The sequence below is a fragment of the Chiloscyllium plagiosum genome, unplaced genomic scaffold (assembly GCF_037043375.1).
Source record: "Chiloscyllium plagiosum isolate Xiang-an unplaced genomic scaffold, Cpla_swu_hap1 HiC_scaffold_8, whole genome shotgun sequence".
Classification (NCBI taxonomy): Eukaryota; Metazoa; Chordata; class Chondrichthyes; order Orectolobiformes; family Hemiscylliidae; genus Chiloscyllium; species Chiloscyllium plagiosum.
In genome coordinates, this window is record NW_028270146.1 from 39746667 (window position 1) to 39765845 (window position 19179).

The 19179-nt window shown below is 41.0% G+C and overlaps 1 protein-coding gene across 4 annotated transcripts in view; it reads left to right on the forward strand.

Annotated features, from left to right (window-relative positions):
* The window catches only part of togaram1 (TOG array regulator of axonemal microtubules 1), a 172834-nt gene that overhangs the window by 50689 nt on the left and 102966 nt on the right, over positions 1 to 19179 (forward strand). For all 4 annotated transcript variants that reach the window (XM_087989728.1, XM_087989729.1, XM_087989727.1 and 1 more), the window contains exon 2: positions 12080 to 12203. In XM_087989728.1, coding sequence (XP_087845854.1) covers positions 12080 to 12203 — 124 coding nt within the window. The remainder of the gene's footprint in view (positions 1 to 12079; positions 12204 to 19179) is intronic.

Here is a 19179-nt window from a genome sequence, read left to right on the forward strand (position 1 = left end):
AATAGCCAAGATCTTTTCCCCGGGGTAGTGGATTCCTGAATGAGTGGGCATAAGTTTAAGGTGAGGGGGAAAGATTTAAAAGGGACCTAAGGGACATTTTTTTTATAGGCAGAGAATGGTGCTTGAATGGAATGAGCTGTCAGAGGAAAGGGCGGAGGCTGGTACAATTACAACATTTAAAAGGTAAATGAATAAGAAGGGTTTAAAGGGATATGCGCCAAATGCAGGCAAATTGGATGATTACTTTAGGATATCTGGTCAGCTTGGACAAGTTAGACTGAAGAGTCTGTTTCCAGTCTGTTCAGCACTATGATTCTTTGATTTGAAATTTTTAGGAAGTCAGATATTTCTCTGGATGCTCATACCTGCCTAGATTTTCTGAATTGTATTTTTGGAAAACATTCTTTGAGCCAACGCATTTTTTTTGTCCCTTAACTTTGTAGCAGATGACATTTACAATGTTTGAAATAGCACTTTTTGGCTCACTGCAAAGAAAATCTTTGTATAAATGTAATGATGCTACATTTCCTTAGTATAAGTATTATGGACCAGGCCAGACCCCTCAAACCTTTCAAGAAGGTAGCCCAGACCCTAACTTTGCTAGTTGTTTCAAGCAGGTGTACAGTGGGTATTCCAGGGGAGAATTAGCTGGTCAAACGGCTTAGTTTTAAACAAAACACAATGTATTTACAAGATTGCTGAATGAAACATAAAGTACAGAAAACGGAATACCGAATAACTTAGCCTATCCGAGAACCCAACAGATTATCCCAACTTAATGATACTGTTCCAGATACTTGCAACAATCTCCATAAAACACCCCTTGGCACAAAAGGTAAAATCAAATACAAGTTCTTACAGGATAGAAGTCAGAGAGAGAGAGTACCAGCCTGGATCTGGGTCCAGCAGCATTTTTTCACTCTACTGCTACAAACCAAACCAAACCAGACAAAAAGGAGTGTGATGCTGGAAAAGCACAGCAGGTCAGACAGCATCTGAGGAGCAGGAGAATCCTAATTCCCGATTAAGTCTTATGCCCAAAACATCGATTCGCCTGCTGCTTTGCTGCCTGACCTGCTGTGCTTTTCCAGCACTACACTCTGGCCTCTGATCTCCAACATCTGCAATCATTTCCCCAAAAGCTGAGCTGGGAGAACAGGCCACCCCCCTTTTCATTATACAAATGTTTTTTTTAAACTTGAAAGCCTTCTGCCTGAGGCAGTATCAGTTAGCTATAAAGAAATTGGCCCTAAATCCCATCCAAACTCAGACTTTTCGGAACCTGTGGTTTTGTGACCACCTGAAGTAAAAGCTAAGGACAGCATAACCTAGTTAAAGGAACAGCTTCATCATACTTCCCCTTTTAATAAAAGAACCATCAATATCTAAAGATGGCTTCATTTTAAAACCCCTTTAAAAATTGTTAGTACTCCAAAACACACAAATACATTATATTGACTATAAACATGCAAACATGCACAACTACATTCTGATTCAGTCTGTGGTACGCCTGCCACCGAACTTCTCTGTTTCTCATTCGGGTTTCGACAATGCATTAACAATCGCATTTTTTCGTCCTGTCACATGCACAATTTTTAAATTGAATGGCTGTAACAACAAGCTCCTTGTAAACAGTATGGTGTTTTTGTCCTTAAATTTCTCTACAAACATCAGTGAGTTATGATCAGTGTATATGATTGCCTCAGATGCGTTACTGGTAACATAAACACGGAAATGTTGTAATTCCAACACCAAGCTCAAAGTCTCCTTCTCAACAGTCAAATATTTCTGCTGATGCATGTTCAACTTCCTGGAGAAATACCCGAGAAATCTTTTTATCCTCTCATTGTCTTCTTGCAAGAGCACAGCACCAAAATCCACATCACTTGCATCGATAGCCACCTTGAATGGTTTTGCGTAATTAGGTGTGGCTAATACCAGGGCAGTAGTTAACACAACCTTTAGGCTGTCAAATGCCTTCTGCTGTCCACTGAAACTTATTGCTTTTCTTTAGCAATTCAGTGAGTGGAGCACCACACTCTTAAAATTAGGTACAAATTTTTGATAAAATTCACTCAATCCCAGGAACCGTGGTATTGCTCTTTTTGTCGATAGTAAGGGAAATTCCCCAATTTGTTTTTGCATCCCATAGGCCCATTTGTCCATGTCCAATAACATAGCCCTGGAAGGTGACTTGCGCTTTGGCAAATTCATTTTGGCTAGGTTTATCACCAAGCCTACCTTCCGAAGTCGACCAAATGTTGTACATGTTCCTTCAGGTCATCACCAGGTCATCTATCTAAATGACACAGTTGGGTAATCCGGCAATGACCTTAGTCTCTGAAATGTGGCTGGCGTACTTTTCATGCCAAATGGCATGACTTTGATACAGTCCATTCAGGATGACGAAAGTTGAAATTGCCTTTGCTCTTTCTGACAAAGGTACCTGCCAATATTCTCTCAGTAAATCCAACTTATAAATATAAGTTGCTTGTCCTACCTTCTCCAAATGCAGAATCAGATATGCATCAGTCTTTGCAATTGCATTGACTTTGTGATAGTCCACGCATAACCATTGGGTACAATCTGGTTTGGCACCATTACTATCGGTGAGCTCTAATCTCTGTAACTCACTTCGATTATGTTGTCTTGGAGCATGCATTCAATCTCCTTTTGAACCTGTGCCAACCTTAGAGGGTTACGCCTATGAGGATGTTGCTTAATCAGAACAGCATCTCCTATATCTTCATGATGCATAATTAGGTTAGTACTTCGCAGCTTATTTCCACTTATCTCCCCATGTGATAGTAATTCAGGTCATTTTAATTTTCCTCTGGAAGGTAACTCAATAACTTATCCCGATTATTGACAACTTCCTCCATTGTCCAATTTAATTTGAGGAATGTCCAATTCAGAATCCTCTGAACTTGGTTCTTCCTTCTGTGTTGTAATCAATAACACCTTCTCCTATTGCTTTCCTTCCCTGTCAAAATAACTTTTGAGCATAATCACATGACATACTGTGTGAGATTTCTTTTTGTCTATCAAGTAGTTCACTTCACTCAGCTTCCTTTTAAAGGCTCACTGTTACTGGAAGTAACACCAATACCATATCCCCAATAGCAAAATTGCAAATTTTTTATTTCTTGTCTGCTTCCTGTTTCATTGTACGCTGTGATATTTTAAAATACTGTCTTGCCAATTCCCTAACTCTGTTTAATCATTCCCTAAAATTTGACACATACTCCGAATATGTGGTCTCTGTATTCTGACTTACCAATTTCTCCTTAATCAATTTTAACAGTCCCCTCACTTCATGCACAAAAACTAATTCAAATGGACTGAATTTTGTCGATTCATTTGGTGCATCTTTGATCGCAAACAGCATAAACAGAATTCCCTTATCCCAATCATCTGGTTAGTCTTGATTACAAGCCGTCAATATGGTCTTTAATGCCTGATGCCACCTTTCCAGTGCTCCCTGTGATTCAGGATGGTATGCAGTAGATCCTAAGCTGTCCATAACCTCCTTGAATAATTTTGATGTGAAGTTTGACCCATGATCTGATTCTGCCTCTATCGGTAGTTCGTATCTAGTGAACATTTGATTAATTCCTCTACAATCCTTTTAGCTGTGATATTGTGTAATGGATAGCCTGTGGAAGTCTAGTCGACCCATGCATTATTGTTAACAAATACTGCTTCCCACTTTTTATTTAAGGTAGGGGACCCATGCAATAAATTAAGACTCTTGTAAAAGGTTCCTCAAATGCAGGAATAGGTATTGAAGATGCGGGTTTTATTACCGCCTGTGGTTTTCCAATTACCTGACGTATAACACATCTGGCAAAATCCAACTGCATCCTTGCGCAGTCCAGGCCAGTAAAATGTTTTGTATTTTAGCTTGTGTTTTTCTCACTCCTAAATGACCCCCAAGTGGTAGCTCATGCGCCACTTGCAACACCTCCTTCTATACCCCACTGGCAATATGATTTGATTAACTTTTGCCGATTTCTCATCTGCCTGAATATGTGTTGGTCTCCATTTCCTCATCAAAACGTTATTTTTAAGGTAATAACATTCAGGGATACATTAGGATTCCTTTTCTGTGTATGCCTTTTGATACAATTGCTTTAAGTTTTCATCTTTCTTCTGTAACTCAGTTAATTTATCTGAGCTAAAGATGTCTGCATTGTCATCTATCTGTTCCTGTTTTGTCTCAAAAATCTGGTCAAAGAGGGTGTCTGCTAATTCCACTTCAGCTGTCTTATCTGTTTTCTTTGATCTCTCCTGTTTCAACTGGCGATTTTGTGACCTCATTACCACAGTCAGGAAGAATTCCAGGATATGTGTCCTGCAATAGTTCAATTGCCTGAGTTTCCACTGGCTTTTCAACCACAGTAGGCAGCACTCCCACCAGTGAATCAGCTATATCATTAGCAAAGACAAATTGTATTCCGAGAGCTGAGAGTTTTTCCTGTACTCCTACCATGAATTCTCCACTCTTCATTGGACACTCTAGCCTCACTTTACATAATTGAGCGCTTTTTAGCTCACCATGAAATACTGTTACTAGTACAGGTACACAATCCTTTATCCAAAATGCTCAGGACCAGCTGGTATTCTGAAATTGGAATTTTTCGAATTTCGGAATAAGTGACAGTTCAACAGTGAAATTTTGTAAATATCATACTGGACAGCAGACTCACTGTGAGTAATAGGTCCTGAGACAGAATCGAGGCCTGCCAGTGCTAGGCCACGTTTCCCCTACGTTGCATCTGAGTGACATGCATCGAGTGAGTGTGGAGTTGGGTTAACAGTTTGCACACCAAACAACCTTGTTAATGAGATTAAAACTTCACCAAAAAGCCCTTCGGATTTTTGAGTTTTTCAGATTTCAGGATTTTGGATAAAGGGTTGTCTACTGTACCTTTTCTGGCAATCGTCCTTCAGAAGTACGTATCCCCACATCTTTCAGCACCATAGACTAAGAGAATCCTGTGTCTCTTAATATTGTAACCTCTTTACCTACTGCTCCTGGCCTGTGTGAATAAACTTTACCTTTGCAGTTACTGTATATGTTTAACAAGATCTGGTACTTGCTCCTTAACTAATGTCTGACAAGCTTGTACGTTCTAGTACAGCTTTCTAGCCTCCACTGTGCTTTCTGTTACCACTCCAACAAAATTCACTGGCTTATTGTGTTTTCCTACATCTGGGTTCCCAGTGCTCCTCCTAACCTGCCAACACTATGATTTCATGTGGCGTACTTTATTGCAGTGAACACCAGAGCTTTTTAACTTGCCTGTCCCCTTCAAGGGTTTCCTTTTTACCCTGTGGTAAGTTACCCATATGATCTTCACCAAGATCTACCTTTCCCTTTCCACATGAGGATTTCTCTTTTCCCCAATTTCTAATCTTTGTAGATTGAAATTGATTCTGGAAGCCAGACTTTGTTTTATGGACCAACTCATAATCATTAGCCATTTCAGCTACTGGTCATGCAATTTTAACTCTGCTCTTCTACATAAGTTCCCCCTACTTCAGAAAGTAAATTTTTGAACTCCTGTCTAAGTGCCAGTTTCTGAAGTTCATACTCTCTCTTTCTTCCTTTCCTCTTGCTTCATTCTCTCTCTCGTTCTCTCTCTTTTCTCTTTCTTTTTCCTCTGCTTTTAATCATCCTTCCTTGTCTTTTGCCTCTAAATCAAGCTGCTTCATTTTTAATTGAATTTTAGCCATCTCTAAAGATTGTGATGGTGTTTCCAGCAAATTTGAATGCTGAGCTACTGCTGCAATTATTTCTCCTTTCCTCACAGAAGGAGGCAGTTTCAACTCCAGCTTGTCTGCTAATTCTAGCAGCTTGGTCTTAATCAACTCTTGTAAAACCCCCAAGGTCACATCTTCCAACCCCAGAAAATTCTTGGTCAGTGAAAGAGCCATTGCTCTCCCAAGCACTGTTTAAACCAACCAAAATCAACACCTGGAACAAAAGATACTAGCGCCTACCACTTGCTGCCCTCGAGTCGAACAACTCCAAACCCAGTTCGGAACTACAGAACAAATCCCGCAAAAAGACCCCAGTCTGTTGTGGACCAGGCCAGACCCCTGAAAACCTTTCAAGAAGGTAGCCCAGACCCTAACTTTGCTAGTTGTTTTAAGCAGGTGCAAAGTGGGTATTCTAGGGCAGAGTCAGCTGGTCAAACCACTTCGTTTTAAACAAAACAGAATTTATTTACAAGATTTCTGAATGAAACACAAAGAACAGAAAACAGAATACCGAATAACTTAGCCTATCCGAGAACCCAACAGATTATCCCAACTTATTGATACTGTTCCAGATACTTGCAACAATCCCCATAAATACACCTTGGCACAAAATGTAAAATTAAACACAAGTTCAAAAAGGATTGAAGTCAGAGAGAGAGAGAGAGAGTGTACCAGCCTGGATCTGGGTCCAGCAACATTTTTTCACACTACTGCTAAAAACCAAACCCAACCAGTGAAAAGCTGAGCTGGGAGAATTGGCCACTCTCCTTTCAATATACAAGTTTCTTTAAAACTTGAAAGCTTTCTGCCTGGAACAGCATCTGTTGTCTATAAACAAATTGGCCCCAAAACCCATCTAAACTCAAACTTTTCGGAACCTCTGTTTTTACTACCTCCTGAAGAAAAAGCCAAGGACAGCATAACCTTGTTAAAGGAACAGCTTTGTCTCATCAGCAATAGATGTTTAAAATCTAGTGATTAGAAGTGTCGACTTCTTAAAAGAATCTCTAGAAAGAGAAATGCAGTGATTTGAAAAAACAAGCAAAATGTATTATGTAATAGTATATTGGTAACTTCAATTAATTACAATAACATAATTTGTATTTTGTGGTCAGTGACAAAAAGAATGCACTCACCATAAATGTTCCTCTAATTTTTGAGATGTCTGAATAGATTTCTGAGAGGTCTGAGCAGTATATTTGAACCAAAAACATCTATTTAGCAGAAGTCATATGGCAGTTTTCTCATGGTCTATTTATCAACTATTAATGTTATAAATGCCTGCTAAATAAACATAATTGTTTACTTGGCTCAGAAGTCTGGGACCAGTTTAGCACTAGTACTTCATACAATATGCAACCAAAAGATGATGTGATTAGATTAGATTAGATTACTTACAGTGTGGAAACAGGCCCTTCGGCCCAACAAGTCCACCCTGACCCGCCGAAGCGCAACCCACCCATACCCCTACATTTACCCCTTTACCTAACTCTACGGGCAATTTAGCGTGGCCAATTCACCTGACCTGCACATCTTTGGATTGTGGGAGGAAACCGGAGCACCCGGAGGAAACCCACACAGACACGGGGAGAATGTGCAAACTCCACACAGTCAGTCGCCTGAATTGAACCCAGGTCTCTGGCGCTGTGAGGCAGCAGTGCTAACCACTGTGCCACCGTGCCGCCCACAATGTGAGGAATTTCTTAACTCCTTTGTTATCAGCTTTGTCTTTATTTGCTGCCCAATGATTGTGTACCACATCCAGGCTGATATTTTGTCTAGGTGAAATGTATGACTGAATTTGCATCAGGTTTTCCAAATGATCTATTTCTAATCTATTTAGATTTAATCAGGTTTATTAGGCTATCACCACAATCACGGTAAGCACTTGATGCCCGAAATGTTGCACAAATGTCCAGAAGCATGCACATTTCTTGAAACTGTTTGTCTTTTCGGACATCAACTTGCTGAATGTCTGAGTGGAACTCATCTTGACGTTTTCCACAACTACAAATTTGAGATTGGAATATTGTACACTTGGTTTTGTGGTTACTCTTCACAGTTTGTTATGAGTCAAATATTTCAATATCAGTTGCACCATATTGTCTTTCAAAATTCACAATCAGCTTTCTTGGTGGTTGCAGCCTGATCAAATGCATTTCACTCCAATAGCTTCCCTTCTGGAAATCTGCTTTTCGTATTGTTACAAAGCAGTTAAATAAATTGAAGGCTTACTGCAGTTTCAACTTTTTTGTCTAGAGCAAGCAGAATTATCTTAACATCATCATCCAATAACGACATTGAAATAGATACTGGGTCTTCAGTCTATCAGAAACATAGAAAATAGGAGCAGGCCATTTGGCCATTCAAACCTGCTCCACCATTCAACATGATCATGGATGATCATTCAACTGTGTACCCTGCTCCTGCTTTCTCCTATACCCTTTGATCTCTTTAGCCCTAAGAGCAATCTCCTTCATAACAACATTCAATGTTTTGGCCAAAATAGCTTTCTATGGCAGAGAATTCCAAAACTGATACTCTCGGAGAAGAAACTTCTCCCCATCTCAGTGCTAAATGGCCTATCCCATACCCTTGGACTGTGACTGCTCAATTATTGTCAAACAGCTTCTCTGAAAGAATTTGCACAAAATCATATAAATTCTAGTATGAAGCAGGCCAGTTGACCTGCCAAGTCCACACTGACCCTCAGAAGTGCGTCGCCCACATTTGTCCCCCTCTACCCTATCTCTGTAACCCTGCATTCCTCAGGCACAACCATGGACACTATGGGCAATTTAGCATGGCCAATCCACCTAACCTTTGGACTGTGGGAGGAAACCAGAGCACCCAAAGGAAACCCACACACACAAGGGGAGAATATGCAAACTCCGCACAGACAATTGCTTGAGGTTGGAATCAAACCCAGCTCTGTGGTGCTGTGAGACACTGAGCCATTGTGCCGCCCAGTGATGCCCATTTACCTACAACGTCATTCATAATGCCAATGCAATGTACTGTTGTGGATTTGGAAGCATTTTCAGGCAATACTGGTTTATCTGATTGTTGAACTTATTCACTTGCTCTGGATAGGAGTTGATCTAAACATTGTAGTTTTGCACTTGTGTCTTGACAGCCACGTCACTCCATTCAGCGGTCAAAATGCTACTGCATCACACTCTGTGACTGGCAAACTCTTCGAATTGTCCTCTTTTCATAGATAACTGCTGAACATTGAAATGCTTCTGAAAACATTGTGTAAAATATACATATTTGAGACCTGCTTCCATGTATCATCAATTACAAGATATTCTCTATGAGCAATGTTGTTCTGACAAATGTTTGATTTTCTATCATAACACTGCTGTACTCTATTTTTCTTTCCAAGCTTAACAGAATGTCCACCATCTATAAATCACAGTCAGTGTTAATATAAAATTGCCTGATTGCTGTTACAGTGGAGATGCTGTTGCAAGCTTTGGTTTCAAGGTTCCTGTAGATAATCTTGGAAGCAATTTCAGATTTTGTTTGAAACTTGATAGATAAGGTCAAGTTTTTTTTGCTATGAAGCATCTGTACTTGCATCTACTATCAATGTATGAAAACACAATTCATCCAGGAACTGGTTCAGTATGACAAAGTTAATCACTCTACAAATTTAACACATAATTCTTGCTGCATCAGTTGTAAGTAATTGCTGTATACTTCACCACAAGACATCATGAATATCTTGCATAGAAAGCATGGACTCACTCACGGGACATGGGCATCACTGATTGGGCCAGCATTTATTGCCCATCCTCATAGTTGCCCTTGAGAAGATGGTGGTGAGCTGCCTTCTGAACCAATGCAGTCCATGTGCTGTAGGTAGACTCAAGGAGAAAGTGAGGTCTGCAGATGCTGGAGATCAAAGTTGAAACTTTATTGCTGGAACAGCACAGCAGGTCAGGCAGCATCCAGGGAACAGAAGATTCGACGTTTCGGGCACATTTTGGATCAGATTCTGCTGCTTTAGGAGCAAATAGTACTGTCAGTTTCATGATAAGTGAAAATTTCACTGATTCATACCTTACTGTGTTAAAAATGACATTTTGGTTATGGTAGTTTTGGAAAGCCAATCCTTTTTGAAAAACAGACCGGATTTACTATCAAGTTTGAAGAAGGGCCTGTGCCCGAAATGTCGAATCTCCTGTTCCCTGGATGCTGCCTGACCTGCTGTGCTGTTCAGCAATAAAGTTTCAAATGTAGGTAGACTCACACTGACCTTAGGGAAGGAAATCCAGGATTTTGGCCCAGGGACATTTTTGAAATGGTGATATATATTACCTAGTCAGGATGGTGAGTGACTTGGAGGGGAACCTGCATATGGTGTGTTCCTATGTATTTGCTGCCCTTGTCCTTAGACAGAAGTGATCGTAGGTTTGGAAGTTGTTGTCTAAGGATCTTTGTGAATTTCTGCAGTACATTTTGTAGATAGTACACATTGCTGCTGAGCATTGGTGGTGGAGGGAGTTTTGCTTATAGATGTGGTGCCAATTAAGTGAGCTGATTTTTCCTGGGAATGTTGGTGAAGCTGCAATCATCATGGCAATTGGGAAGTTTTCCATCACATTACTGACTTGTGTCTTGTAGATGGTGGACAGGTTTTGGGGAGTAAGGAGGTGAAAAACCTGATTGCATGTAAAACATTATAAATTAGAACTTGCACTATATCGGCACTTGATATTTTTCCATTCTGTATGGTCTACCTTCAACAATGTTTCTCGTAAGCTGCATAACTGCACATCTCTACAGCCGCTGGGAAACGCCATACACATTTGGTCATTCTATGCTGTATGATTTCTGCTTCTGTTTATAGATACCGTGCACAAAACGTGGTTGTCTGTACAGGAACTTAAAATATTAGGGGGACCATTAACCTCATTTCATGATCTCCTGATGTTTTAGTAAGCATTTGTAAAATGTCACTGCTGTTGTGGTTTTGTCAACTAATAATGGAATCCACATGCACATTTTGGATCAGATTCTGCTGCTTTAGGAGCAAATAGTACTGTCAGTTTCATGATAAGTGAAAATTTCACTGATTCATACCTTACTGGGTTAAAAATGACATTTTGGTTATGGTAGTTTTGGAAAGCCAATCCTTTTTGAAAAACAGACCGGATTTACTATCAAGTTTGAAGACTCATTTGTGTTCTTTTCTTAATAAGTTTGAATTAAGGTTTAAAATATCAAAGAAAAATGTAATTTTCTTTTTACATTATGTCCTTCTGGAGTGGCTGCCTGCTTCCAAGACCTCATGTTGCCTGATGCTCCAGGTCACTGCAGACTGTAAACTGTAAACTCCCTTCACCTGGAACTTTTGTATTATGGCCTGGTCTTTTTACCCCTCCCCAAGCCAGCCTCCTATTGCTTCCCTTCTGGACTTGTATTTGATCAGAATCTGGAGTTGTAATGGTGTGGAAGAAACTATATGAGTACTAAATAACAATTCATGGTTCAGAAGTGTTGGCCTGAACAGTGAGATTGTGGAGAATTATGGGGTTTGTCTGTTTTAGATTCAACTTTCAATCTTTCGACATCTGTAGGCTATCTATAGCATCCAGTAGCCCATTAAGCAGGCTGAGCAGTCAATTAGATTGAAGAATTCTCAGAGAATAAACCAGGAAGTGGAAAATCATGGATTATTATTCGCTTTGAAATAACCTGACACAAATCATGGTTAGGGTTGGATAGGCAGTTTAGATTGGGGTTGAAACTGAAATATCATCAATATGTTAAAAAATATATAATATTGTGGAATGAGAGAATGACTTTTCACACATATAAGGTGAAAGGGCCAAAGATAATGTTTCATAATTGGCTTAGTGTGCCATTAATGGCTCAGTTACATCTAATTTTAAAAGCTTTTACAATGCCCCTTGTCCATAAGAGGTTGAGGTTCACATTCCATCATTGATTCTATGTTGTTTCTATTTGTTAAACTTCCGATATTGCGCCCTGTGAAGCAGCAGGATATCACAGACAGCAAATTGCAAATTTTTGATGTATCACAATAATGGCAAATGCTGATGTTTTTCCTGACCACTATTACAGTCACAAATTGCATGCCAAAGCATTGTCACCCAGTGAACTGAGCAATTGTTCCTTAAAATACAAGTCCACTGGAGGACTTGAATATACATTGTGTCGATCTTTGTTGGTCTATAAAAATTATGTTTTTTTGAGACTGATTGAATAATTGATCTGAAAAATACCTTATTTTGGATTATATTTTTAAGAAACTTAATGTTGGATTTTCTTTCCCTTGAAGGTTCAACCATACAATAATGTGCAAATGTCTCCAAAACAAAGGACCGAAAATATATTTTTTACTAGAAAACCTAATGTCAGCAATTCAAATCTTGAGAATAACTTGGCTAGTCTGACAAACTCTGGTAAGTTATTGTTTGAGATTTACTAGAATTGTACTGAGTTTCAAGTCATTTGATGATTTGTAATTCTTGTTATTTAATTTTCTGGATCATACTATTTGTTCTTATTACTTTGTCTACACATTCATAATGGGACTTCCTTATCTATAAACCATCTCCGTCTTCCTGAAAAATTGCAAAAATTCTCAAAATAGCTTAGAATGAAATGCCACCTTGAAAAGATGTTACTAATGATCATTTGCCTACCATGTGAAATAACTCCACAGAGGCTGGTATCCCATCACCAGGTCACTCTTTCTTTACATGTGCGTAGTACTTAGCATTGGTCCAGCTCTCTCAGAGTCAGCTCTCAGAGTCACCAGAACTTCCTGTTTATGTCTGCCAGCCAGTGTTGATAAATGATGCCCACTGTCTGTGACCAACACTTCAGCGAGCCCACGTATTGCAAAAAATGCCCACAGGTTTTTCTATCATCATCCCTGTATTGGACAAATGAACTCTATGAAGGTCCAATTACTTTGAGTGGGTGTCCACAACGACTAAGGACATTGAGCCCATGAAAAGGCTGGAATAGTCAAGTGTAACCGAGTCCAAGGTCTACCTGGCCATTCCCACAAATGTAGGGGAGCTACTGGCAGTAATTTTTGTCCACTGCCCCATCATTGAAGCTTTGTATCTACATCCAATCCTGGTTACCAGACACAACTTCTCACCAATATCTTCATTTTGGAAAACCCCTGGATGACTCTGGTGGAGTTAACCAGTATCTGGCATTTGCTACTTGGCTACCTGGACCGTGTTCCAGCCCATTGCTGAATTTAACCTGAAACTATAGGAGGCACAGCCTTGACCTCTTTGAGTAGCCCTAGTAAGGATTTGTTGTCTGTTACTATTACAGATTTACCTGTGTTAAGATATTGATGGAACTTTCACAAGATGACTGCCAAACCTTCCTACTCTATCTACGTATATTCGTGCTCTGCATCAGCCAAAATCTGGGAAACATATGCTATTGGGCATTCCTTTCCATTGGGCCATCTGTCGGCCAACACCACCCCAATACCATACGGAGAGACATTGCCTGAAGGCACCAGATCTCGCTTGGGATCATAGTGTGCCAACATCTTAGACAGTGGTAGCTGCTTCTTCATTTCCCGACATGCTATGTCTTGGTTACGGGGCCATTTTCAAGGCTGACCTTTTTTCAATAGCAGATGTAAGGGTGCCAGGTTACATAGAGTCAGAGTCACAGAGATGTACAGCATGGAAATTGACCTTTTGGTCCAACTCATCCATGCTGACCAGATATCATATCAACTTTCTGTAATAATTCATCAGTCCAAGGAAAGACCTAAGCTCTGGTACAATCGTGGAAGCGGAGGTACTTTTGATCACCCTCATGTCATCTTCCAACGAGTTTAACCCAACTTTGTCAACTCTGTAGCCCAAGTAGGTCACTTGGGGTGCCTAGGACACATATTTCTCCCTACTAAGGCAGACACCCCCTTGAAGAAATGTCTAAGGACTATGTCCAAGTTTTCTAAGTGTTCTTTATTGGTCTTCCCTGTTATGAGCACATCATCCAGATAAATGGCAACTTGGGGCAGACCTTATAAAATGTTCTCCATCATGTGCTGTGAAATGGCACAGGCTGATGATAGCCCAAATGGCAGTACATACGCATGGCTCATGTCCAGCTTCCTGAAGAACAGACCCCCTGCGAGCTTTGCTCTAGGTCCTCTATGAGGGAGGTTGGGTATTTATTAAGCTGCAAAAAGCTCCTTACCGTTTGTGTAAAATTCTCACAAAGGCGAACCGACCAATTGGGCATCACAATTGGTACGACTGGTGTTTCTCATTCCACAAACTGTACTGGTTTGACAATTTGTGCATTTTCCAGTCTGCTGATTTCTGCCTCTACTTTTGCACATTAGGTTAAATTGCACTGGACAGGCCTTGCAGAATTGTGAAAATGCTTCCTGGTTAACATGCAAGATGGCCTTGACTCCTTTCATAGCTCCTAGTCTTTCCTGAGAAACCTTTGATTATTTAATAGGACTTCACTCAAGTATTCATCTGCTAATTGAAAAATGTTGAGCCAATCAAGGTGAATCTTTCTCAACCAATTTTGCCCTATCAGGCTTGGGCCCAAGCCTTTTACTACAATCAGTGGTAACTGAACCAGCTACTTCCCATAAAAGAGTGGAACTGAAGTTGTACCCTTAATCTGTAAATGTTTGCCAGCTTAGCTTCTCAGTCTATCTGAGGTCTTGCACAAACTTAAGAATTGGAGAGGAGAGTGAACTTTGTTAAAACAAGTTCTGCAGTCACTGATACAGCTGCACCAGTGTCAACCTCCATTAGAACTGGGTGACATTTAACCAAACATTTATTTTGATTCATTTTGATTTGGATGTTGCTAGGCAATTTAACTGTTCCAAGCCAGACGTACGTTTGCTTCCCAAAGTGTGCACTCGCCTGGATACTGGCCTATGAGTTCTCTAACTCAGTTCAGGCCTAGTAGGACTCTTTTGCATTGAGTCTGCATATCAGCAGCAACTATAATGGCTTGCTGGCCCAGATCGCGAAGAAAATGGTTGATCGAGGCTTGGCTTTGTTTTAGGGTTTTGCTATGGGCTGACCTAGAGTCCCCTTGCTCAGGATATATCTTGAGTGAGGCTCTTTACTCAAGTGGCGGCCTGGAGACAGTGTCTACTTCCTCTGGCATGCTCTCTAACTCATATGCTCCACTAGCCACATTTTCCAATGATAAAGCAAGTTGCAGTGCCAGTTTGAAGTTCAAAATCACACAACACCAGGTTATAGTCCAACAGATTTAATTGGAAGCACACTAGCTTTCAGAGTGCCGCTTCTTCATCAGGTGGTTGTGGAGGACACAAATGTAAGACACAGAATTTATAGCAAAAGTTTACAGTGTGATGTAACTGAAATTATACATTGAAAAATACCTTGATTGTTTCATCTGTTCGAATACCATGATGTGTAAATCACAAAACATTTTTTTAAAAGTTGCATTCTCAGGTTAACTTTAACAATTGGTGTTAGCTAGACAATATGTTGAAGGTGTTGGCCCCGTGTTCTCTGTCTGTGCCATAACAGAGTCTTACATAAATTCATGCAGTTTTTGAGCAAAGTACGATGTAACTCTGCAAGTACAAATTCACCCCATATATGTATATGTATATGTGTGCATGTGAGTCTTTGTGTATGTATGTATGTGTGTATGTGTCTGTGTGTGTGTGTGTGTGTGTCTGTCTGTCTGTCTGTCTGTCTGTCTCTGGGGTGGGGGTTGTGAAAAGTGGCCGAGCAGAGGCTGATAACTAATATTCATATCCATAGTGAGGGCCTCAACCGGGACCTTGGGTTCATGTCACACCACAGGTGACCACCATTGCACTGTACACACACATGGACACTCCTGCGCGCGCACACACACACGCACTCCTATACACACATATATACAGACACGCACGCACACACACACTACCACACTCACACATGCATCCTCTCAGAGACTTAGACCACTCTACACTCACGCACACACATATACACTCTCTCTCACAGACACTAACAACTCCCCACCCCAGACACAAACACACTCCTACTAATACCCACGCCCCCCCCCCACTCACACATGCACCCCTCACAGATTTAAGACACTCTACATTCACATACACACACACATATATACACTCTCTCTCACACTCTCAACCCCCCAACCCAGACAGACAGACACACACACATACACAAAGACCCACATGCACACATATACATAGACATTTGTGGGGTGAATTTGTACTTGCAGAGTTACATTGTACTTTGCTCAAAAACTGCATGAATTTATGTAAGACTCTGTTATCTCACTTTTTAGTTGGAATCAGTCTAAACATTATGGCACAGACAGAGAACACACCTTCAACATATTGTCTAGCTAACACCAATTAGTACAGTTAACCTGAGATGCAACTTTTAAAAGAAAGTTTTGTGATTTACACATGAAAGAAGTGAACCTATCATGGTATTCGAACAGATGAAAGACTCCACAAACAACCAAGGTATTTTTCCATGTATAATTTCAGTTACACCACACTGTAAACTTTTTCTATAAATTCTGTGTCTTACAATTGTGTCCTCCACAACCACCTGATGAAGGAGCGGTGCTCCGAAAGCTAGTGCTTCCAATTAAACCTGTTGGACTATAACAGAGAGTTACCTGGACACTTTGTTTCAGGAGGCAGTCACACCTGGGAGATTAAGTAATTCACATTCAGTTGGTGATCAGGGACATCAGAGTGTGACTATAAGTGAGGCAGGCAGGGGGAGCTTGAGTTCAGGAATGCTAGAGCCTCAGCCCTTGACCTTGTCCAACAGGTATGAGATTCTTGCTCCCTATATGAATGAGGAAAAGGGCTCCGGACAGGATGAGCCAGCTGACCACGGAACCATGGTGCAGAAGGCTATTCAAGAGGGGGGAGCAAAAAAACAAGTAGTTGTTATAGGGGATTCTATAATTAGGGGGACAGATAGTATCCTATGCAAGCCGGATTGGGAGTCTCGCATGGTGTGTTGCCTGCCCGGTGCCAGGGTGCGGGACATCTCCGACCGGCTTGAAAGGATATTGGAGCGGGAGGGGGAAGATCCAGTTGGGACTAACAACATAGGCAAAGGTAGGGTGGAGGACCTGTTTGGGGATTATCAAGCACTAGGAAGGAAATTGAAGTACAGGTCCTCAAGGGTCATAATCTCCGATTACTGCTCGAGCCACGTGCCAATTGGCATAGTGATAAGAAAATTAGGTAAGTAAACACATGGCTAAGGGATTGGTGTGGGAAAGACGGATTCCACTTCATGGGGCATTGGCATCAGTTTTGGAACGGGGGGGATCTGTACCGTTGGAACGGTCTCCTCCTGAACCGATCTGGTACCAATGTTTTAGCGAAGAGCATAAATAGGGTGGTCATTAGGACTTTAAACTTCTGAGTTGGGGGGAAGGGAAAGTGAAAGCGACAGGGAGTATGGAGTTAAATGGAAAGATAAGCAGGAGGATAGCATGTATGCAGGTGGATTTAACCTTGAGGCAGATTAGGAATGCAACAAAAAAGGAAGGATAACTTAGGACATCTTATGACTTCCAATATCTCTAATGATAAGAATGTTAGCATTAAGGCACTTTACCTGAATGCTCGTAGCATTCATAACAAAGTAGATGAACTAACGGCACAGCTCATCGTGCATGATTATGATGTGGTAGGCATCACAGAGACATGGTTGCAGGGGGTTCAGGACTGGCAGTTAAACATCCATGGATTTACAATTTATCGAAAAGACAGGGAGTTGGGCAGAGGGGGCGAGGTGGCCTTGTTAGTTAAGAACAAAATTAAATCTATGGCACTGAATGACATAGGGTCGGATGATGTGGAGTCTGTGTGGGTGGAATTGAGGAACCACAAAAGCAAAAAAACCATAATGGGAGTTATGTACAGACCTCCTAACAGTGGTCAGGACCAGAGGCGCAACATGTACCGGGAAATAGAAAAGGCATGTCAGAAAGGCAAGGTCACGGTGATCATGGGGGGCTTCAATATGCAGGTGGACTGGGTAAAAAATGTTGCCAGTGGATCCAAAGAAAGGGAATTCTTGGAATGCTTACAGGATGGCTTTTTGGAACAGCTTGTCATGGAGCCCACAAGGGAGCAGGCTATTTTGGACCTAGTGCTATGTAATGAACCAGACTTTAAGTAAGGAAACACTTAGGAAGCAGCGATCATAATATGGTAGAGTTCAGTCTGCAGTTGGAAAGAGAGAAGACAAAATCTGTAATGGTGTTACAGTTAAACAAAGGTAATTACGAGGGCATGAGAGAGAAACTGACGAAAATCGACTGGAAGCAGAGCCTAGTAGGGAAGACAGTAGAGCAAAAATGGCAGGGGTTTGTGGGTATAATTGAGGACACAGTACAGAGGTTCATCCCCAAGAAAAGAAAGATTATCCGGGGAGGGATTAGACAGCCATGGCTGACAAAGGAAATCAGGAAATGTATCAAAGAAAAAGAGAGATCCTATAAAGTGGCCAAGAGCACTGGGAAATCAGAAGATTGGGAAGGCTACAAAAACAAACAGAGGATAACAAAGAGAGAAATAAGGAAGGAGAGAATCAAATATGAAGGTAGGCTAGCCAGTAATATTAGAAATGATAGTAAACGTTTCTTTCAATACGTAAGAAACAAACGACAGGCAAAAGTAGACATTGGGCCACTTCAAACTGATGCTGGAAGGCTAGTGATGGGAGATAAGGAAATAGCTGGAGAACTTAATAAGTACTTTGTGTCAGTCTTCACAGTGGAAGACATGAGTAATATCCCAACAATTAAAGGGAGTCAGGGGGCTGAGTTGAGTATTGCCATTACAAATGAGATAGTGCTAGAAAAGCTAAAAGGTCTTAAAATTGACAAATCTCCTGGCCCCGATGGGTTACATCCTAGAGTTCTGAGGGAGGTGGCTGAGGAAATAGCGGAGGCGTTGGTTGAGATCTTTCAAAAGTCTCTGGAGTCAGGGAAAGTCCCGGATGATTGGAAGACCGCTGTTGTAACCCCATTGTTCAAGAAAGGATCAAGACAAAAGATGAAAAATTATAGACCGAAAAGCCTAACCTCGGTTGTTGGTAAAATTCTAGAATCCATCGTTAATGATGAGGTTTCTAAATTCTTGGAAGAGCAGGGTCGGATTAGAACAACTCAACATGGATTTAGTAAGGGGAGGTTGTGCCTGACAAACCTGTTAGAATTCTTTGAAGAGGTGACAAGTAGGTTAGACCAGGGAAACCCAGTGAATGTGGTCTATCTAGACTTCCAAAAGGCCTTTGATAAGGTGCCACACGGGAGGCTGCTGAGTAAGGTGAGGGCCCATGGTGTTCGAGGTGAGCTACTGGCATGGATTGAGGATTGGCTGTCTGACAGAAG